Source organism: Protopterus annectens, chromosome 13.part0 (assembly GCF_019279795.1).
Source record: "Protopterus annectens isolate FY-2018-M chromosome 13.part0, PAN1.0, whole genome shotgun sequence".
NCBI lineage: Eukaryota > Metazoa > Chordata > Ceratodontiformes > Protopteridae > Protopterus > Protopterus annectens.
The window spans coordinates 749,724,647-749,749,058 of record NC_056747.1 but is presented as its reverse complement, the minus strand read 5'-3'; the positions used below and the strand labels follow the sequence as shown (position 1 = coordinate 749,749,058).

General features: G+C 40.6%; 1 protein-coding gene across 7 annotated transcripts in view; it reads left to right on the top strand.

Moving 5' to 3' along the window:
* Positions 1 to 24,412, top strand: part of MYO18A (myosin XVIIIA) — a 2,129,602-nt gene that overhangs the window by 1,644,349 nt on the left and 460,841 nt on the right. For all 7 annotated transcript variants that reach the window (XM_044054445.1, XM_044054444.1, XM_044054446.1 and 4 more), the window contains one exon: positions 17,118 to 17,222. In XM_044054445.1, the coding sequence (XP_043910380.1) occupies positions 17,118 to 17,222 (105 nt within the window). The remainder of the gene's footprint in view (positions 1 to 17,117; positions 17,223 to 24,412) is intronic.

Here is a 24,412-nt window from a genome sequence, read left to right as displayed (position 1 = left end):
CCCTACAGTCATGACTGCAACAGTGAAGACACTCGAACATCTACATTTATGGTAGGTGTACACAACTGTACTTTCAACCTCAGGCTCTCCACCCATAGAGTGGTGCACAGCAACGGTTATCCCGCTCCACAAAGGTGGAGCCACAACAGACCCTGAGAACTATCGCCCTATAAGCCTGACTAGCTTGGTCTGCAAGGCTATGGAGCGCGTCATCATGGAACTCATTAACAGAGACATTGGGAACCTCCAAACACTGGACCCTACCCAGTTTGGCTTTGTTAAGGGCAGATCATGCCTCCTAAACTTGGTGGACTTCTTTGAGACAGTTACCAAGGCTATAGACGAGGGGAAAGGTGGTACACACAGCCTACCTAGACATCGCTAAGGCCTTCAACACCATTCCCCATTCTGGTATTATAGACAAGCTCACCAGCCTGAACATACACCCCTAAGTCACAAGATGGGTTGCCAACTGGCTCACGGACAGAACCCACATGGTGACAGTTGCGGGAGCAAGGTCCGTCTCTAAACCGGTTACAAGTGGTGTTCCTCAGGGCTCAGTCCTGGGACCCCTCCTGTTCGGCATTTACTTCTCAGAGGTGCAGGCAAGCACAGGAGGACTATGGCTGACCAAGTTCGCAGACAGCTGTAAACTAGGGGCTATAATTGACTATCCGGCTGACACAGACATCCTCCAAAAGGGTCTCACTGAGACGGATACCTGGTGTCAACATCATGGCCTCAAGCTAAATGCCAAAAAGTGCATAGTCATCCCCTTTGGAAAAAACAAAGTACCCACAAACTACCACATAGGTGGCAGTCCACTAAATACGGAAGACGTAATAAGGGATCTGGGGACCCAAGTAGATAGTAATCTCACCTTTGATAATCACATTGCCAAAGTGGTTACAAAATCCTTCTACATGGCCCACCTAATCACAAAAGGGTTTGCATCCAGATCAAAAGAGGTCATTGTGCCCCTCTACTCATCACTCATCAGACCCATCTTAGAGTATAATGCCCCATTTGGGATGTACCTTACAAGACACCTGCAACAGCTGGAAAGACCACAGAAATACCTCACCAAGAGGATCAATAGCCTCAAACAGATGCCCTATGCAGCTCGACTGAAGAAACTCCAGTTGTACTCGGTTGCATACCGCATACTCAAAGGTGATCTCTGCCTGACATACAAGGGCATGTCCAACCCAGAATTGATGGACATGCTCTACCTAAAGAAAACCTTATTCCCTCGAACCACAGGCTCTAGGGATCTAAACCTTACCACAACAATAAATAGGATATGCTGGAGGGATAGATTCCTATCCCAGAGACTTCCCATGCTTTGGAACAAGATCCCAGTCTACATTAGGCAGACCTCCTCGCTAACACTCTTCAAAAGAAACCTTGACGAGTGGATGGGAAACAGAAAGTTTAACTCGGGGATCACTTCAGTGGCTCTGCTGGACAGAGGCACAGGGAACTAATCTAAGGGGATGGCGAAAGCCAACACATTCTGGTTAGGCTTATAAATGCCTTCAGGCAGATAGCCTAGTACCCACCTATGAACATGAGCACACACGTACGTACCTTTGACCGATGTATGAAATTAAGTGCCATTTGATTTTGGAATACTACTGCACGTATGGCACTCAGCTCTAAAGTAATTAACAGTTTTAAGCGTAGCATTGCTCAACACTTTTAATAGCTTAGTGAGCTTTTTTAGCTCTCAAATTGATTTTATGGTCCCATAGGCAGATAATATACCAGCCCCAGAAATTACATCATTATCAAGATCCATATGAGAAATTTTTTTAAAAGCTGCTTTTTCTAAATCATGATGATAAATTTATGAAGCATCATCCTTTTCAATCAGATTTTTTTACAGTCTATTTTGTGTATTACAAAATTTTACCACTGGGCTGGGCTTCTACATGTCGAATGACTGGAAGAACTTTCACAATATAACAGCACTCTGACCAGTTTGTTGGCAGCCACGGACATGCTAGACTGCCACAAATAAAATAAAAGTCTTTTATTATGACCATACCATTTACTGCATTTTTACTGTACATTTTTGAGTAATATTACATTTGCACTGTCCACCTTTTACAGTCCCATTTATTGCATGACAAGTATGACCCTTGACAGTCACTGAAAGTCTTAAGTGCAGCAATTTTATTAATTATCAGACAAGGCTGCAGTGGGTAAATTGAAGGGAATGGTTTGGTTTCCTGTATTTGGCACTGGTTTGTGGACATGGGAGGTATGGATTTATGTTAGAGATCTGTTGAGTCTTAGGGCTGTTATTGTGAAAAGGAGCACTAGGAATGTTTTTTTTTGTCAAGGTTGGGGGTCATGTCGTTTGGAGAAATAATGAACGAATATCCAGTGTTTTGGTTTAACATCGTGTGTTGCATCAGGATCAGGCTGGAGCTGGGCAGAGATTACCTGTGAATGAAGATGCTGTAGAACAGAAATAAATTTTTTGCAATGAGTAAGCATTGTCTTATCAGCTACTTGCAGATCAAGATTTGCTTATAGGGGTGAGGCTAACATTTTTATAGGAAATCCTGTAAGGATTTTGTGAGGGGAGATTTTTGAGGTGCACTGATTGCACTGCGGATAGTGAATAAAACTAAGGACAAGGCTTTTGGCCATTTTAGACCAGTCTTTTCAGTAAGTTTTGTTAACTTAGTTTTTAAACTTTGATTTATTTATGTATTTATTTACTTACTATACCTAAAGCCTGAGGTCTGTGCAAGCAGCGATACTGCATTTGAATGTTTAAAACTTTACAAATTTGTTGAATAATCTGACTCGTGAAGTGAGTACTGTTTATCTGACTGAGTACAACATGGTACCCAAAATGGGGTATAAATTCATACAAAAGTTTTTTGACCACTGAGGGTACATCATTTTTTAAAACATTGGTATGCTTTTACCCATTCAGAAAAAAAAAATTAGTTAAAACTAATATATATTTAAACTTTGCACACAGTGGTAATTTTTATGAAATCACACTGTGTACAACAAATAGGTCCCCACATGCTGTGTGGGAACAGTTGCAGATTTAGAAATACTGAATTGAAGGCATATATTACAAGATTTTACAAGGTGGTGAACAACTTTTGAATTGTAAGGGGCATACCAGTCAGTCAAAAGTTGTCTTATTAAAGCATTTTTTATTAGATGGGAAGGCAAATGGTAAGCCTGTGGCAATTGCGATAAAAGATCTTTTGATGCTACTAACCTTTTATCTGGATGGAACCAAAGTGAGTCCAGGGAACAACAGCAGCTGTAACGGATTTGCCTTTTTAGCATCACTGTAGCGTTACAGGCACATTTTTAACCTGGAGAGACTACAAAAAAGAGGCCTGAACTGGATTTAATAAAGCAGTCCATCAGGCAGCTTTATTAGCAAAAGTATTACCTACTGTCTTAAATGAATTATCTGATCTACGAGTGGTACATATTTTTAAGTGAGAAGCAGAGCATTTAACAATTTAATGATAAAAACTGCATTTTTAAATTTTGTTCCTGCAGAGGTCAAATATTTATTTATTTTTATAGAGATTTTCGAAGTCATGGGCAACTTTACAGGCACATTTGGAATTTGTGTACATTGCAACAGTCTTTTTTTGTGCTAGCTTGCAATCTCTAGCAATAGCTATAAATTTGGCTACTTGAGCTGAAACATTTTTTTTTGCAGTTGTCCAGTTAATATTTGATGTTATGTAATCCAATCTCTCCTACATTTTTACCCGTGGGTTCAGAGCCGAATGTCTGCTCCGACTCGGCCATACTTTTTAGCTCAAAGTCATTCTGTTGGCTGGGCCACGATGGTATCCCATGCTGCACTGCTCTCTATCCCCAGATCTCGTTTGCTGCTCGTGTAGCTTGGACGTGGTCTCGCTCTTGGCTGTGGCTAAGTACCCTTTTTCTTCTTATGTCAGAGAAGTTTTTGCAAAAAAAAAAGCTATTTTAATAGCTAGTGTGTGTGTTCTTGACTGTATTGTGGAAAAGTTGTGTTTTCTTTATTGTGTATTCCGTGGTATCCCACTTGCTGTTTCCAACGGGCTAGGGCCGTTTCAGTTAGAGGACCTAGTCTGCCCCCTTGCTTTCCTTGTGTGCAAAAGTCTTCCCTTGGACTAAAACCGTTTAAATTAGAGGAATTAGTCCTCCCCCCTTGTATTTGTGTCAAAGGATCGTTTGAGTTAGAGATCTTTGTGGTGTTCTGTCTGTTGTTTGGCTTGTTCCCGCACTTGTGGCTGTTTGATGGTTGGTCTAATTTTCAGTTATTTACTTGCTGTTGGTTAACTATGTCCAAAGATACTTAGGAGCATAAGCCCTTGGGCTTCAAGAAGTGCTCCAAGTGCAGTTATAAAATGTCCATCACTGATGGACACTGTGTGTGTACTGTCTGGGAGCGATTCATCTCCAGGAATCGTGTAGTTTCTGTCATGCCTTTAGCCCGCGTGTTCTTCAGGAAAGGAAAAACAAATAGATTTTGAAGGGACTTCTGAAACCCTCCTTCGAGGAGGGTCTGGAGAGTGCTTCCAGTTCTAAGGCAAAATCTTCCAAAGCAAAAAAGCGATCTCCGGCTCCATCAGTCTCCTCGGAGCCACCGGAGAAAATAGCAAAGTCTTCATTGACATCCTCGGCTCCATTATCCTCGGGGCCGCAGGAAGTGTCAGTGGTTATGAAACCTGCTTCAGCTCCAATTTTCTTGGAGCCTGTTCAGAGCCGGTCGCCTAGCATTAGGCCGGTATCCCCTCCTCACAGGTCCCCTTCAGAGAGGAGGTCTCGATCTCCTTCCCTATCTTCCAAATCTTCCAGGACCTTATCAGATGTGGATGTCAATAGAGTGGTGCAGAGACTTTTTCAGTCACCGGTACTGGCAAAATTGTTCTCGGCTCTGACCCAGTCGGCTCCAGAGCCGGTCCCTCAACCTACATTGATACATCGATACTTCCTCCTCCAAGCACATCTCAGCTTTCAGAGCCAGAGTGCTTGGCTCCGTGTGATGTCCCTAGGTCGGTTCCGACAGCCCCTCCTGGCTTATCGGTTCCGATGTCCGCTCCGACCCCGTCGGCGCTGTCCACGGGGTTCAGGACTCAGGATTCATTGGTCGGACCCGAAGGAGAGGCTTTGGTCACCTCTCGGCTCCTAGTCTCCCTCTTGGCGCTTCGGCGCGGGGAAGCCTGACTCCTGTCTCGGCTTCGGAGGCTGGTCGTTCTTCGGATCCTGGAGGACCAGCCTTTAAGGCCATGTGGAGCGCGCTGGCCAGGTCGTCAGTGGCATCATACAGGTCGGTCACTCTGCCTCCTACAACACCAGTGCAGGTCTCTGATCGCCATCTATCTCTGGATAGTGGAGCCCCAAGGCCTCAGGGTACCCCCACGAGTGGTCCCCATATTTCTGAGGGCCCTTCAGAGTTTTTGCCTGAAGAGCCACCCAGAAAGAAAATGTGCAAGAGGAAGCACATAGATTCCCAGGATGAGTCTCTCACATCAGACACCGACCTCGAGGAATCTGAGGGGTCCCCTAAGTCATCCTCTGAGGATGTTTCTTTCTCTGACATCTTAGAGGTTTTGAAGCAAAGAGGTGACTGGCCATCCAAAGCCCCCTCTGAGGAGGAGTCGGTCTTCCTGAAGGCCTTTTGTGCTCAGCCCTCAGCCTCCTGGGTATCTCCACCCTTCGATAAGCTTCTGGATTTGGTTTGTCGAAGGGTGTGGGAAACCCCTGACTCTGTGGAACCAGTCACAGGAGACCCAATAAATTTTTGTCTGCTCCTCCTGGTAAGGAATTTCTATCCAAGGGAGTCCCTGTGGATGCTATGGTGGTTGCAGCTGCCACACAGAAGGAATTAGCTGAGACTTCTTCCACCGTCCATCCCCCTAATAAGGAGTCTAGGACTATGGACCAGTATGGGAAGCGTACCTTTTCTTCAGCGACCTTTACCTTACGTTCACTGAGTTACTTATCACACTTTACATGACTCCAGAGAGATCTCCTAAAGGAGCTTGGAGATACTCTCACTGGTAATGTTTCTGAGGCGGTGGCCCAGAAGTTCAGCGCTCAGCTGTCTACCCTCAATTCTATTGCAAACTCCTCCATGAGGCTAATCTCCTACGCAGCCGAGGGAGCGAGTAGGGCAGCAGGTTCAGGAGTTGCTCTTAGGAGGCAGGCCTGGATGTGCCTTTGTTATTTCGCCGAGGCCTTCAAGCCTTCATTCACCGACGCCCCGTTTGATGGTTCCTCTTTGTTCGGAACCAAGATGAAAGACACTCTCACTAGGTGCGAGCAGGAGGGAAAAACTCTGTCTGCCGTAGGAGTCCATTTTTCCCTTCTCTCTAGGCCTTATCCCAAGGCCCAGAGGGGTGGCAAAATGTGGTTTAAGAAATCAGAAGTTTTTTCCCGGTGCACAAGGTGAGCCCCCCTCCAGAGGCAGGGGAGGGGGTGGTTATTCAGGAAGGTGCCGCCCTAGGGGCAGAGGATGCCCTCGCAATTCGGGAGACTGCAGTTCCTTTCGTGGTTCTCCCTACCGCCGCTCCTGATGGGAGGCCCGACTGTGCATTTCCGGAGCCAGTCGGGGGTCGAATCTTCATTATACCCGGAGGCCTGGCAAGATATCACCCAGGACCAGTGGGTTCTACGAATAATTTCCGGAGGATATGTCATTCCATTCTCGTCAAATCCCCCTCCAATCAAGAAAATCCCGGATGTTCCACCCAGTCAAAGGGATTACGCAGCTTCAGAAGATTCAAAGCTGCTAGAAAAAGGAGCCATCCAACATGTCCCCTCTGTCCAGGTCAGATTAGGGACTTGCTCCAGATTCTTTTAGGTGCCGAAAAGGACAGGGGACCTGAGACCCATTTTGGATCTCAGCCGATTGAACACCCATGTGCAAAAGTCCAAGTTCTGAATGGTCATGTTGCAGTCTATTCTCCCATTGTTGGGAAAAGAAGTGTGGATGTGCTCCATCGACCTCAAGGATGCTTACTACCACATAAAGATGGACAGTGTATCCAGAAGTCACCTACGCTTCCGGCTGGGAGCCAGTCACTTTCAGTTTCGAGCCCTGCCCTTTGGTCTCACCACAGCCCCCAGGGTGTTTACCAAATGCATGACAGTGGTGACTGCTCACTTGAGACGTCAGGGATTTCAAGTGTTTCCATACCTGGACGACTGGCTCCTTACTGCCACCACCAGGCATCTACTACTTCAGACCAGGGATGCTACTATCAACCTATGTCAACAGCTGGGCATCCCATTGAACTGGGAAAAATCTGCCTTGTTGCCCTCACAGTGTCACTTTTATAGGCGCCAAATTAGACACCGTCCTCATGTGGGCGTTTCTACCACAGGAAAGAATCAGAGTCCTACAACAACAGGTTTACGCCTTGCTACCTTTGAGAAGAGTGAAGGCAAGATGGGTCCTCCAATTGTTGGGGACATTGGCTGCTACGATTATGTTAGTCGCTCTGGCAAGGTTACATATGAGGCTCCTTCAGTGGCTACTCTTCATCCAGTGGTCTCAACGTCCTCCACTTTCTCACCCTATTCTACTCACAGACAGGTGCAAACAGGATCTCAGTTGGTGACTTTGCACCGACAACCTCAATGTGGGAAAGCCCTTTGTTCCTTGCTCCCCCGGCTGCCATGGTGACCACGGATGGCTCCCAGATGAGGAGGGGGGGAATTATCTAGGCAGGACAGTCCAAGGCATGTGGCAAGAGCACGAGATGCATCTGCATATCAATGTCCTGGAGATGAGAGCTGTGCTACTAGCGCTGCAAGCACTTCAGAGTTTCCTTCCTCTCGGGACTATTGCAATCCACTCAGACAATATGTCAGTGGTGTGATATCTAAACAAGCAGGGAGGAACCAAGTCATATCCCCTTTGCAGAGAGGCCATGCGAATGTGGCAGTGGGCAGTGTCCTCCCAACATTTTCTGGTAGCAACGCACATTCCGGGGAAGTCCAGTGTGATCGCAAACAGGCTAAGCAGAGCTATTCTGATGCCTTACGAGTGGTCCCTGAACTGTCAAGTTGCAGAGCAGATCTTCCGCAGGTGGAGTCAGCCTTGCTGTGACCTTTTTGCCAGCCCCCTCAATGCTAAATGCAGCAGCTACTTCACCCTGATCCCCCTTCAGGGGGAGTCACCCAGGGACGCTCTAGTTCACGATTGGCCCTCCGGTCTACTATATGCCTTCCCTCCGGTTCCCTTGCTGTCAAAGGTTATTCAGAAAGCGCAATCCTTGGGAAGCAAAATGATTCTGATTGCCGCACACTGGCCTCGTCAAATGTGGTTCCCCTTTCTCCATCCCTATCTCATGGGATTCTGGACCCACAACCAGACTTACTGACTCACATGTCAGGGCAGCTCCATCCCTCTCTTCGGACCGTCCGGTTGACAGCCTGGCTACTCCACTTCCGTCATTAGTTAGGATTCACCAATTTTCGCCGGAGGTGGTTCATATTGTATCTTCCTCTCATAAGCCTTCGGCCAGGAAGATTTATTACAGCAAATGGAAGAGGTTTTCAATCTGGGCACATGCCAAAAAGAGTGACCCTTACACAGCTCCAATTTCATCTGTATTGGAGTTCCTGTCTATGCTTTTTAACCAGGGTTCAAAGGCCGCAACATTAAAGTCCAGTTGGCGGCGATTTTTACCTTTCATGTCGCAGACGAACCTTGTCTAATGGCACATAAACTCTGTAAGGCTTTCCTGAAGGGCACTTTGTTACTTCGTCCTCCGGTCTCGGAATCTGTTATGCCTTGGGACTTGAACCTTTGTTCTACAGGGTCTTACTGCACCCCCCCTTTGAGCCTGCAGCCACTTGCGATTTAAAATTCGTAACTTGGAAGACTGTCTTTTTGGTAGCCATCACGTCAGCCAGACGTGTTTCGAAGCTTCAAGCTTTATCAATCAAACCCCCTTATTTGATTTTTCATAAGGACAGGGTTTCTCTCAGACCGAATCCCTCCTTTCTTCCCAAAGTAACGTCAGTTAGTAACCTTAACCAATCTGTTGAATTGCCAGTGTTTTTTCCTCAGTTCTCAAACAAGGCAGAATTCAAATTTCATCAATTGGATGTGCACAGACAATTACATTTTTATTTGCACAGAACGAAAGACCTCAGAAAATCTGATCAGTTGTTTGTTTCATTTTCGGAAAACAGAATTGGGTCTCCTGTTTCCAAAGTCACGTTGTCCAGGTGGATTTCCAGTTGTATTTCTTTCATTTATACCTCAGGGGGAAAAGATTTACCGTTCTGGGTGAAGGCTCACTCTACCCGGTCTGTATCTACAGCTACAGCTTTTCAGACCAGATTGTCTATGGATGATATTTGTGCTGCGGCTACTTGGGCATCTCCTCATACCTTTGTTACTCATTACAAGTTAGATGTGGTATCTAGAGGCAGGTCTTCCTTTGGTTCCACAGTGCTCAGGTGTATTTTCCACTGAGCCTCCCAGGATTTAGGTGCTGGGGACGCTGTCCTATGGGTAAGAATGTAGGCGAGATTGGACTACATAAGATCAAGAAGTTATGTACTCACCATAACGTTCGATGTATGTAGTCCATCTCGCCTCACATTCATACTTACCCCCCTCCTTCCCCCGTCCTGAAGGATCTGGAGGTTAGGCCTGGTTTCAGAGTTCCCTTCATTCTTGGTTTGTTTTTCCTTTCCTTATGTGTTGTTATGCATGGAGAATGAGTGCTGGTGCTCGCAGCAAAGTAGATCTGGGGATAGAGAGCAGTGCAGCATGGGATACCATCTTAGCCCAGCCAATAGAAAGACTTTGAGCTAAAAAGTATGGCCGAGCCGGAGCCGACATTCAGCTCCGAACCCACAGGTAAGAATGTGAGGCAAGATGGACTACATACATCGAATGTTATGGTGAGTACATAACTTCTTGATCAATACTACAGACTGCAAAGCGGCTATTAATTGTTTCTTTTTTTTGATACTTGATTTATTGACGAACAAAATTAAGTCAGGGTTTTGCAGAGTAGTATTTTGGAGATCAGGTCTAGGAGGAAGCACATTGTTAACAACAAAAACACAATCACGAGGTTTACCTTTATTAGTAGTAGGGATAAGAGAAGCTGGATTTAAGGGAAGGCATTAATAATTTGCAAAGTAGGATTATTAAGTAGAGCTGGTTTATATTTGAAAAGTTTAGATGCAGAAAGACATTATGTTTTAGTCTTTAATAACAAAGCATTGACCACATGTGTCACTGCAACAAAAGTGTTATGACCTAGAGTAAGTGCCATTGCTGTATCAACTAACCAGGCAGTTGCAAGGGGGAAGTGCAGCTGTCACTGGATTAAGATTTGTACTGTAATAAGCAACTTGTCTAAACACCATTATTTTTGTGCTAATAATTTTAATTCTACCTTATTGCATTTACAACAGAAAAGAAAGAACACTTAAACAGTCTGGCAGTTCAAATGCTGGAGGATTTGAAAGAAGTAATTTTAACTGAGTAAAAGCGTGTTTATGGCAGGACCGCCATGGGAGCAGTTTGGGGTTGTCCCTTTTTAATAATTTTAATAAAGGTTCAATTATTTTAGCATAGTTGGATATCTTTTATCTGCAATAGCCTGCTAAACCAAGAAATACTTTGTTGTTTTAGAGTAGTAGGTCTCAGTGTCATCTGTATAGCTACAATGCGAGAAGACAAAATGTGTTGTGCATTTTCAGAGATTAGATGGCCTAAATACTGGACTTGTGCTTGCCAAAGCCGAAGCTTAAATCAGTTTACTTTGAATCCTAGCTCAGTTAGTGTAGTTAACAGGAAAACAGTGTCCAGTCAGCTAAGGAATCGGACACTATGAGAAGATTGTTTACGTACTGTACTAAGGCAGAGCTGCAGGGTAACTGTGCTTTATTTAGCTGCTTTTTTATTTTCCTTGAAAACAAGGTGGGTGACTTTACACATCCTTGGGGCAAACATGTCTATGTGTATTGCTGTCCTCTATATGTAAACGCAAACAAATACTGACTATCAGGGTACATTGGGATAGAGAAGAAAGCTAAAGAAATATTAATAACCAAAAAGGTAGTAGCAGAAGGGAGAATTGAGATAAGAATAGTTGCAGGGTTAGGTGCTACAGGAGAAGCAGGCACAACTAGTTTATTTGCAGCTCTGAGATTTTGGACAAATTTATAAGCATCTTTCCTGCTTTTTTTGTACTGGCAAAATGGGTACATTACAAGGACTTCATAGTAGGAATAATTATACCTTGTTGCAGCAATGCTGAAATAACTCGTTTAATTTTTGCTTTTGCTCCTGCCAAAAGAGGATATTGTGCTACCATGGGTAGAGGATCATGAGGTTTTAAAGTAATATGTACTGGTGTACCATCTCTAATAAGTCCTACCTCATTGTCATAGGTTGTCTGTAACTCTGATGGAACTGTATTTAGTAAGTCTACATCTGATGGTTGTACAGGTATTGTGTCAGTAAGGAAAGAAAAGAGCATTTTTTTTTATTTAAAATACCTACTGCAGCACACATCTGCATTACCGGAGACTCATTGGGAATATTTAAATGCTTTTTCTGGTGTACAGAATATTTTATATTGTAACTTACAGAGAAGATCCATGCCTAAAAGATTGAGGTGCACAGAAGTTTTAACAAGAAAAGCATGTTGGTTCGGCAGTTGTCCCAACTGAATGGGAACTGAAACTGTCTCCGAGTAGCCTAAAGAGACTCCTGATATCCTAACCTCTTACACTGAGTTGCAGGACAAAGGGAGATTTTTAGCTGTGGAAGCATTTAGCATTGATTTAGTAGCTCCAGTATCTATTAAAAAGGGAATACTGTTGTTTTGAACTGTGATGTTTACAGTTATTTTTTGTGTGTATGTGTACAGGTACAAAAGGAAATAGCTGTGATTTCTTTTTATGGCTGTCCTGTGTATCTTGTTGTCAAGCTGGTGGCTGCCAAGGAGTGTTTTACGTAGGAGGTTGTTGCCTCACATTTTGTTGGACAGTTTGTTGACCTCGTAGTGGCAGATAATTATTAAATGGATTATTAGACTGCATTGGCATGTCTACAGGCTGCAGGAAAGGACAGTTGTCCCTCCAATCACCATTTTGGCCTCAATTAAAGCATGGATTTGAATTTGTTCCCTGTCTCTGTTTTTGTGATTGTGGGATATGATTATTATTAAAATTTTGAGGAAATGGTCCCTAATTTTGAGTAAATTTAAATTTATTATGTCCCCCTTTTTTAATTTTGGTAAGTTGAATAATTTTTCTTGTTGCTCCTCTTGTCGCACTCATTTTGATGAATTAAGGGTGTCTGCTAAATATTGAACTTGATTAACAAGTTTATGACGCTAAACTGTGCCAGGTTAAGCAAACTTTTTTAGCTGGTCTTAAATGGGGGGGCAGTAAACCATTGACAAAAGCAGCTGAGAGACTACTTGCTGCCGGGCCTTTAGTAGGTTCTGTATAACCTGAGAAGGCTTTAAAGGTGTTTTTCATGTGCCGTAAATAAGATTTAACTGACTTGTCCTCTTTCTGTATGGCTGCATTTATCCACGACCAGTTAGGTACCATGGACATAATGCAGTAATAGCCTGTAATAAATGAGTCCTAGTTGCCTGAAAAGCCTCTACGTCTGTATGCTGGGGAATAAGGTCTGGTATATTAGCATGATTTAAAATGCATTTAAATAGATTAGGTGGAATGGATGTGTCCATTACTGCCCTGAGATCTTTTAAAGTAGGATTTTGCAATTGAGCATGCCCTTTTAAGATTTTTGCATATTTTGCTGGATTTGTTTTGATTGATGGAAGAGAGTCCAAAATAGTTTGGAACTCAACAGCAGACCAAGGGCAAGACCACATTTGTAGTTGAAGGTGCTGCTTTATTTCTGCCATGTACTAGGTTTGGGACTTGCCACAGAGGATGTGAGTGAGTGGGTGGTTGGAGTAACTATACTATTCTTTTTTTCCCCGGGGAGGATTCAGAATCATTTTTATCTGTATTTCGTTTATCATGTCTAAAATAACCAGCTCCATTTATAATAATCGGGAATTGAGAAACAAATTTACATAAATGTAGCTTTTGTCATCAAGGAAAAGAAGATAATGCCCCCTTTGTATGTAGTCTTGGAAAGTTAACAAGCATCGGAGGTAATGTAGACCGAGTACCATCTGAAACAGAAGAAGGGGAAGAAGTTGTAGGCTGGCTAGAGGAATGAGTTAACGGAGCAGGTTGAGTCGTGTGGCTAGCAGAGGTCGACAACTCAAAAGGTTGCCTTTCCTGGGAAGGTGGTGGAATAGTAATCTCTGGGGTGGAAGAAGAGATAGCAGAATTTTTGCTGGTCAGGCGGAGATGATAGTACATTATAAGGTGGTGGTGTTGTGGTGGGCAGTACTAAGCAGTCATCATCAGACAACCTCATTGCAGCTAAGTTGTAGTTTTTGTAATTTTCTAAGGGGATAGAGCCTTAACCACCCTGTCCCTGACAGAATGTTGCAGATGATTAACCGTTTTATGAGCCACTTTTAACTGTTTTAAGCTTGACTGCTTAATATTTTAAACTACAAACTATAGAATTTTTTTTTTACCTGCCATGCATTAAAGGCTGACTGGCAGCCAGCAGGGACTGTATTACCTTTTTTCTAAGTTTAAAAGAATATTTTTATCAAAAGTACGTGCAGGTGGAAAAGTTAATTTACCATCATTTTTAGTGAGCTCTTGCCATTTATTTAAGTAAAGACAGCTATTTTTGTTAAAATTTTGAAATGTACGTCTTACAGGAGTATCATACTTTTTTTTTTTTTTTTTTTTTTTTTTTTTAAGTACCTACATTTGCTCCCATTGTAAAGAAAACTTACAATGTTAATACAAAAAATAAAATAAAATATATCCCATTCACATACTAACCCACACTCGTACAAAAGCTACACTTACCTGTGAAAACCTGAAAGTCTGCCATGACTGAATGAGTCAAAAAGAGGTGCAGTTGTGAACTAAAGTTACAGAAAATATATTGGACAGAAAACTGTCAGAGAGCCCAGTAAAGTGATTTTTTATATAAGCAGCTCCAGACAGTTTGAAAAAACCTGAGTCATGGCATCATCTGTTAATAAAATAGACATCAGGCTCTAGAAGATTAAAATATAATTTATTAAAAGAAATAACACATATGTGGGAGACAGTACTCAGAAGCCATGTCTCCCTGAACAAAAGAACTTATAATATTTTATAGAAAAACTTTAACAAAGTAGTAAACTTTGTCAATCATACTAGTGCTAGCAATCAATAGAAAACTGCTAACTAATACAGTTCACAACACAATTTATTCTTCTGACCATTACTAAATATTTAATGAAAGTACGTCAAGTTTAATAAAAATAGATTTGCAACTTTTTATCTACGTTTCTAGCTTAGTATCAATACGTTTCTTTTTACCATGTGATTTAAAAGAAATGCTGCCTCAGGCTCAAAAAATAAAACTTAGCATTCTGTACTTTTCTACGTTGCCACTTATGCTTTTGCAGCACATACACTAACCTTTTAGGACACACATATACGTACTTTCTAAAACACGTGCAGTTTCATTTTAGCCCTTTACAGGAGCATGCAATAGTAATAACACTGTGAATATGTGGTATTGATATAATATTTCTGCTAGTCTGTGGTATAAGCACTTTAAACCACCTGTGATAAGTAAATAGTTGTAATAGAGTTGTGATTCATTTTGAAAGCATTGATGATATAGTAGGCATTATAGAGGTGCAACTGACTTTTGGAAAATGTCTGTATCTAAAGATGAAGTTCTCCTAAGCAGATAAATATTGCATCCAAATGTCTTGTAGAGTACGTTTTATAGCTAATTGGTTGTATTCTGGGAAATGTAGGCTTTCCTATTGTCTCTCATTGGTGCTTCTTTGTTACAGTTTACAAATAAAATGTTAGTTGTGATTGTTCTCATATGAATTTAAAAAGGAATGTTGAAATAACTTGAAATGTACACACTAATGTGTTTTTTTAACTAAGTAGATGTATTTATTTTACTGAGGACACATTTTCTTTTTATGGTGAAATAAAGATTTTACTTTACTCAAGAAATGTTTCCTGTCAGTAATAATCATAGTAGTACTATGGCCAACCAGCCCTCCAACAGTTTAAGTCGAAGGTGGTTCCATACACAAGACACCCAAGGTTATCCTTATTAATGTTGTGTGATGATACACCTTATCTTTGATCTTAGTCACCAGGTGCTTGTTGAATGAAGACACTGGTAACCTGAGTCTGTCCTTTATACTTTAAGGTTTTTGGAGAAAATGTCATCAAACATTACTTCAGTCAGCATACTGCTTTTAAGGTCCATCTTTGGTTTTTGTGGACTTATTTCTGTTAGCATGATGGTTCACTATTTTTCATTTAAACCCCTTATCAGTTTGACACCACTGCTTTACCACTGTACATTTTTTAATTCAGACTTTTTTTACTTAGACATTTAAGGGGAGATTTTTTTGTCTTCTTTTACATGCATCATGTGCTGTTTCAGGTGAACAACATTTTATCTTAAGTGGCTAAGTTCCCATAAGAGCTCAAACCAACAACTTTTCTTCTCACCCTTTTCCTGTGTACAAGAGCTTTTCATAACAATACCTGTATTCACAGTGTGATGATATACTTTAATTTGCTTCGTTTTTCCACATCTTATCTAAAATATTCTCCTTTGAGGTGTCAGCAAAACATGCAGAATGATCTTCCGTCTTTCATGCACATTTTCATTTGCTTCTACTGACATTAGCATCTTTCCCAGGTTTGTCTCTGATGCATAGAAAGTTTTGATTGTTTTTTCCCCACAAGGAAATTACACAAACAAGTCCTACTTTTTCTCAGAGTTTATTTTCAATCAGTCCACGTGCATGCTGGTGTTTACTAGGACATTTGGGCTAAAACAATTGCCACTGCACGTGAAGAACAGTTTAGAGACATGGTGTTTACTGTAGCAAGACAGCATGGAAATTAAAAATAAAATCCCCTTCACACAATTTTAAGAAATGGAATTATCATTTGTAAGTTGTTACTTGCATCTGAGTGGTACAGCTGATTACCTGGTTTTCTCTTGCAGAAGTAAAAGGATCCTTCATGGTTCTGTCCAGGTCTGCTTTGTCAACTATAAGATTTTACAGCCTAATTTTGCAAGGCATTTGCATGATATGTATGTGCTGTTCCATGTTAATATTCCCTTAAATCATAACCTGGGTATTATATTTAGTCTAGCGTTCTTCCAGTCTTCCTTTTCTAAAGTATTTTCTAATGTTCCCCTTTCTTTTGCTGTCCCCCTTTCTGAATGCGACATTGATGTCTTTCTGGGCACACTTCTTTGACCTGTCAGTTAACAAGTTTTAGACCCCACCTGTAAATAAAATTGTACATTGGCAAGTTTTGTTGCTGTTGCCATCTGTCCCATTTATTCACTCTGTCTTCAGACTTCATTCTCATAGTTCTTCTCAAATCCCTGATTAGTCAGGTCTTAAATGGAATAATAGATTTCTTTTATTTTTGGGAGCACTGTCTAAGTAAGTTGCTCATAGTGGCAAAGTATGCATGTGGAGATTGTTCAAAAACAAGGCTGTAGGATGAAGCTTATGAGTAGCTCACAACTTTAACCCTCTGAGCTTAAGTGCTAGACATTCACATAAATTTAGTAACTGGGATGAGCTGAGGTAGATGGTTGTGTGAAACCACTTAATGCTTTCATTGTTAGACAGTGTAAGAGTGCTGTAACCAGTTTCACTCGCACAGATGACTAACTAGAGAAGTGTCCTTGGATTTTAGTGTTTTCTAGTTACTCTCAGCCACCCACGCCCCCCCCCCCCAAAGAAAACAAAAACAGTTTTGAAAGTGGTATTTTCTTACACAGTTAAATTTTATGTCGACATATGATGGTTTCAGTGTCAATAGGCGCTAAAGTACTATGTAGAAACACAGAGCATAAGACAACAATGTGTTCTAAAATGACTTGGATTGAGTGGTTATTTATTTTCATCAGAGAGGAATAAAAAGCAAGTCATGCCTGCAGTTCAGTATCTTTTCAGTAATTTGATTTTTGTCACCTGCAGCTAAAACAGATGGAAGTACAGCTGGAAGAGGAATATGAAAGCAAACAGAAAATCCTCCGTGAGAAGAGGGACCTTGAGAACAAGTTAGCTACAGTTAGCGAACAGGTGGGTGTGGATATTTACATGCAGTTCAATGTAGCTTCTTTGCAACTTTGTCATGACTTGACCACATTAATAAAATAAACGCTCATATGGATATTTCTTTGGACTACGCATGGCATTTAAGTACTCATTTCTGTAGCAGTAGTGTATGGTAGAAGTGTGGATTGTTGTGGTATATTCTCAAAACCTGGAAAAGTCTGGTCAGAGGGCAAAGCCCAAATGATCTAACATTCTCCCTAGGCATGAGAATATCCTACAGTAATCTCCAGCTCTTTGTTATGTATTATTACTTGTATAACATTTCTTGAATATATATATTGACTTGAAAAGAATGTGTAACAATTTGATGTTCTTCGTGTTTCACTGTTGCAGTCATCACATTTGGGTTATCTGCTTGCAGTAGCCCTCAGTTGGCCTGATTATCAAAGTCTTGGGTCCTGCGTCAGTTGCTGTCTCATCTTCCATGACGTCAGGTAGTCAGGGGTATAAAGCATGCAGCCGATGCCATTACATCAGTTTTTCTTGCCGTGCGATGCCCGAAGCAGAAGCAGTTCGCAAGTGCCGGTTGGCCGACTTCTGAAATTTTAATTTTTGAGTTTCAGAACCAAAGTCTTCAACTAAGCTAAGTACCCTGTTGGGGAAACTTTTTCTTGCTCTAAACGGATGTCAGTAAAAGTTAATAGTTGTTTTTCTTGTGGAAAGCAAATACCTCATAAAGATTTTCATTCGTACTGCATTCCTTGCTTTGGCCCTGACCACAACGTACCTTGCTGTCGGTTTTGTGCCTTATTTAAACAACTAACTATTCGTTGTTGGTTTATTTACGCTTCTAAATATTTTGGTACTCAGTTCAATTATCCAGATATGGCTTCGGTAAGCCACCCGACTACCGACATTCTGAAAAAACGCAAAGATAAAGCCAGAGACAGACCGCATAGGTCCAAAGCTGCTGACGACGCTTCTCCTAAGTTAATCGCCAGTTCGCCGGTACTCAGTGAGGCGCTTTCGCAGCCCCTGATACCCACTACTTCAGATTCGCAGGCCTCTACTGAGACCCATTCGGAGTCCAGTAATGCCGCAAGATGCTTCAATTGTGGAACCTGCGGATGTCTCTTCCTTGGATGGGTCCGGAGCCGCTGTGCAGGCACTGGCTTCTGAGGGTGTATTCAAGCCTACTGACTTGCATATTAAACCAACGCCATCTTTTTCTTCAAGGCCTAAAACTCGATCCATGCCTAGAAACCAGCGCCCAGACTGCATGGTCAGGCCTCTATGCCTAAAAAACAAATGATAAAAATGGCTGAAGACCTTATTACTCTAATCAGGGGAAGCCACCCTTCCCCCTCTAAGAGACCTAGGACTGAGTCTCCTTATGATTCTCCTGATCAGGACTCTGAAATTTCTGTTTCCTCTGATGACCAGGATTTACCCTTATCTACCTATGAGGATTATGATGCAGAGGACTCTATTCTCTCTGCTTCCCCTCCAGAGGATTTCTCTTTTGGCGAATCCTTGCATACTCTTAGGGAGCATTTTCGATGGGAAAGCCAGGATTACTCTTGACTCTAAAAAGAGGCTTAGGGATTTCTTACTCCTGCCCCAACACAGGCCGTTATCTTTCCCCCCTGCACTGGACATTGTTGATGATGCCTTTTCGGAATCTAGCTTGGCCCCTGACTCTTTACCTCCTGCTCCCAGAAAACGTGATAGATATTACAGGGTTCCTGACTCTCACAACTTCCTCTTTAAAAATCCTACTGCGAATCCTGAGACCATTTCACAGGGACCCAAGGGCATTAAGGCTACTGCTGCCAAAAATCCTACCCCCTCTGATAGAGATTCCAGGGCGCTGGATAGATGGGGTAAGAAGGTATACACTTCTGCAGCCTTGGCCATTAGGGCCTTAAACTGCCAGTTTCATATGTTAAAGTATCAGCAGCATATTATTGGATTGCTTAAACAGAAAATGATGTTGATTCCTGGCTGTGCTGAAAATAAAGATTTACAGGATTTAATGCATTCTGCTGAACAAGTTGGAAAACATGCTTTGCAATGTGGTTTTGATTCACTAGAGGCATGTTGCAGGGCTGCTGTCACTGGGTCTGTACTTAGAAGGCATGCTTGGCTTAAGGAGCAATCTTTGCCAGATCATGTTAAAGCTAAATTGCTGGATGCTCCCTTAAACCAAGACCGCCTGTTTGGCAACAAAGCAGAAGTACTTAAAAAGATAGAGGAAAAAGCTAAATCTATGCAAACTGTTAAAGATTTCCTGCAAGTACAGCCTCCCAGATGTAGTAGGCATTGGCCCTCTAAAAATTGGTCCTTTCCTGCTTCTTCCAGGCCTTCTCAGACCAAACCCACAACCAGCAGAACACCCAGGCTTCAGTCCCAATGTACTCACAGGACTAAGCAGTGGGGGACTCCCACTTCCAAAGCAGGGAATGGTAAGACTCCCCCTTATGGTAAACTGTCTCAATGACTTAACTTTAAATCTTCCAAGCCCTTCACAACTGACTGTTCCTTTAGGGGAAAGATTGCCTTGCAGGCAAAAACATTGGGAACTCATTACCCAGGACAAATGGGTTTTAAAAGTAGTTTCCCAAGGATACAGATTCCACTTTCACTCCTTACCAACCCCAAACGATTGACCAGATCTACCCCCAAATGAGTGGGCAGAGGCTCAAAAGCAAATTCTCTCTCTCTCAAGCATCAGGGCTATTCAACCTGTTCCAGAAAAGGAAAGGGGACAAGGTTTCTACTCAAGACTTTTCCTGGTGCCCAGAAAAGACAACTCATGGTGTCCTATCCTGGACCTGTCTGTCCTAAACACATTTTTGATGATCCCAAACTTCAAGATGCTAACTCTTCACCAGCTGCTTCCTATGCTAGGCAAGGATGCCTGTTTGGCAACACTAGATTTAAAGGAAGCCTACTTGCACATCCCAATAATCTTGGAGAAGATACCTATGCTTCAAGGCAGGCTACATGCACTATCAGTTCTCTGCACTGCCCTTTGGCTTATCTACTGTGCCCAGGGTATTCACAAAGTGCCTAGATCCAGTCATTGCATTTTGCAGGCAAAAAAATATCCAGATATATCCATACCTGGACGATTGTCTAATTCAGCCAGAAAGCCAGGGCATACTATTGAATCATCTGGCGTTTGTACAGAAATTGCTAATTTCTCTAGGGTACACCATAAACAAAAAGAAATCACATCTTATACCCTGCCAACAAATTGTATTCCTGGGTGCAAGCTTGAACACAACTTCCCAGATGGCTTTTCTCACACCAAAGAAACAAGTTCATTTGACAGCCTGCTTCAAACTACTGGCCACAAAGACCCAGCTATCTGCAAGCCCTGGGGTTCATGGCTTCATGCATTCTCCTAATTCCATATGCAAGACTGCATATGAGGAAACTGCAGTGGTATCTAAAAAGTCTATGGTGACAACATTCTCAGGATCTAGAAGCAATGATTCCTGTCATACCTTGTCTACAGATAGAGTTCCTTTGGTGGGCAGAGGCCTGCTACCAAAACAAGGGACTGCCATTCACTCTACCCCCTGCCGCCCAAACCCTAACAACAGACGCATCAGACTATGCATGGGGGGCTCACTTGGCAGGGAAGTGCATTCAGAATAATGGAACCCAAGTCAAGTGCACCTGCATATCAATCAAAAAGAAATGTTAGCTGCACAGAATGCTCTGACAGCCTTCAAGGACCATATTCTTCCAGGGCAATTAATGGTAAACTTGCGAGCGTAACCAGAAGGCCCAAAAAGCAGCGTTTCAGAATGAATGCAATAGTTCGCAAATAAGTGTTAGTAAGCACTTAAAAAACTGAAGTAATCCACTTGGTATAAAAATCCCTTAAGGCAGAAATTCAAAAACTTCAATTTATTATAAAAAGCTTGAAGTGCTAAAATAAAATACACTTTTCGTCGCACAATGATGCACAACTTCCTCAGAAGACAATAACGGGCTACTATTTACTCCTTTTATAGTGTGTTGAACAACCATATTCTGATTGAATGATAATTAATCAATTAAATAGATAAATGGATAAATAAGTGTAACATTCCTATGCATACTTTGTTTGATTATGTTAACATAATACAAGTAAATTCTAATAATATATATATATATAATGTAGTTCCAAGTATTAAGGAATAAAAAAATTGATTATTTACTAATAATAAATAAGCACTAAAAACTCTCATGCAAGATACTCACAAAAAATATATATGTATTAATAAAAATTCAAGATTGTGATAGCATGGTTATTAACAGCAAATAAATAGATAAATACGTTACACCAATATAATTCCTATATATAGTGTGTAACTAACGTTAATAAGTGCACCAAAAATTCTCACTGTTAAAAGCTAAAATGGCCTATTGGGAAAGGAAGAATATTTTGGATAAAAATAAGGTGATGGAATGCATTCCGTTTTACACAAGATTTCTTGATGATATTTTTTTTATCTTTGTGGGTAAGGAAGAACAATTAATACAATTCTTTAATAAGTTGGAAGTAAGCACTGACTTCCTTAGCTTTACACATAAATATAATAAGAATTCAATAGAATATCTAGATGTATATCTGAATAAGGATTATATTAACAACAGATTTACGTCTAAAATTTATAGAAAGGAAACTTACTCTAATAAATTCCTACATTATACCAGCTGCCACCCATTGCACCAGAAAAAATCTATTATCAAAGGTCAAATGGTGAGGGCAGCAAGGATGATCACAAACGAAAATGACTTCTTGGAAGAATGTAAGGTGCTTCAAAACTTCTTTCTCCAAAGGGGATACCCAAAGAATTATATCCAAGAAATTTCCTTGGAGGTACAATCTAAAAGAATAAGAGGAGAATATTTACCTCTTTTAGGAATAGCACAAATAAATGGAATTGATATAGGGCCTGTTCCAACTTGTGAAGTAAAGATAAATTACTCCTGTAGCTTGATTACAACTTTTAACTTGGATTCAATGGATATTAAAAATATTGTCCTAAAAAACTGGGAATTGCTCTCATCTGATAGTAACTTGAGAACTTTAGTGCCAGAAAAACCTAAAATAATATATAAGAGAGGGACTAATTTAAAAGAAATCCTACAAATAAAAAATCTCAAATTTGTCACTAATGCAGGGATGGCAAAATGTGGAAGTTGCAATTTCTGTAAGTATATAGAAGAGGGCTGCACATTCACGATTAATGGAACAACTTATAAAATTAGGAATAAATTCAATTGCAATAGCAAACAAGTTGTCTATAAAGCAAAATGCGTGAGGTGTGCAGCCTTCTATATAGGCAAAACAGATAGGAAACTACGCGATAGGATATATGAGCATAACTATTGTATTAGTAGACATAAATTGGAAAATGCACTAGCTAGACATTGCCTAGAAAATGAAGGTCACAGTTTTAAATTTAAAGTGATAGAGCAAATAAATGAAGATCCAAGAAGTAACTATGAACCTTTAAAATTGGAAAGAAAAGAACTAGTGTGGCAGTTAAGAACTAGTGCAAACAAATACCCAGGAATCAATGAAATGTCCTCTATTAAATGTGTGCTGAGGTTAAAAAATATGGAGAGATGACTTGCTGTTATTGACTATAGCGATAGTTTATGAGGCACTTCCACTAATGCTGCTCCATTTTATTAGTATTTTATTAGTAGTTTTAGTAACTTTAGAAATGGGGACATGAATTTTGATATGAATGCTGATAAGATATTTCATATAAAATATTAAATATTAAATATTATATACTAAATATTAAATATTAAAAAAATTTTTTTGGATTCTTAAATAGGATTATATTATATTATATTAATGATTATATATATTACTCTGGTAGCACTTTTAATATTTAGAACATATAGGTCGTCCTTAATAATATCTAGTAGTTATTAGTATCTGATTTTTTATTCAGGTAAAATACTTAAGCCTACAAACTTATAGGTTTTTAAAATGTATAATGTAAATGATTCGTTTTTAACCATGTGGTTTATTCATTTGAATTTCATATATATATTAAATTTTATTTTAATTTTAATTTTAATTTTATTTTAATTTTAATTTTATTTTATTTTATTTTAACTTTTAACAGTGAGAATTTTTGATGCACTTATTAACGTTAGTTACACACTATATATAGGAATTATACTGGTGTAACTTATTTATTTATTTAGTTGTTGTCAATAACCATGCTATCACAATTTTGAATTTTTCATTAATACATATATATATTTTTTGTGAGTATCTTGCATGAGAGTTTTTAGTGTTTATTTATTATTAGTAAATAATCAATTTTTTTATTCCTTAATACTTGGAACTACATTATATATATATATTATTAGAATTTACTTGTATTATGTTAACATAATCAAACAAAGTATGCATAGAAATGTTACATTTATTTATTCATTTATCTATTTAATTAATTAATTATCATTTAATCAGAATATGGTTGTTAACACACTATAAAAGGAGTAAATAGTAGCCCGTTATTGTCTTCTGAGGAAGTTGTGCATCATTGTGCGACGAAAATTGTATTTTATTTTAGCACTTAAAGCTTTTTATAATAAATGGAAGTTTTCGAATTTCTGCCTTAAGGGATTTTTATACCAAGTGGATTACTTCAGTTTTTTAAGTGCTTACTAACACTTATTTGCAAACTATTGCATTCATTCTGAAACGCTGCTTTTTGGGCCTTCTGGTTACGCTCGCAAATTAATGGTAAAGACGGACAACACCACTGTTATGTGGTACATAAACAAGCAGGGGGGAACCCACTCATACCCTCTCTGCAGCCATGGCTCTATGGAACACAGCCTTGAGCTACCAAGTGCACCTACAGGCTCAATTCCTGCCAGGAAAGCTAAATACACTGGCAGATGAACTAAGCCGAAATCTCATGGACCCACACAAGTGGAAACTGGAACCAAAGATATTCAACATGTTGAGAAACAAATGGGGGAGTCCAGATATAGACCTGTATGCCTCCCCTCAGAACTACCAGTTGGAAAAATTCTGCACAAGGACTCCCCACAAACAAGCTTGGAAAGTGGATGCCCTGTCCTTCACCTGGAAATACCTATCAGTTTATGCCTTTCCACCTCTGCCTCTCCTCTTCAAGGTACTACTAAAGATCAAACAGGACAAACCAAGGACGATA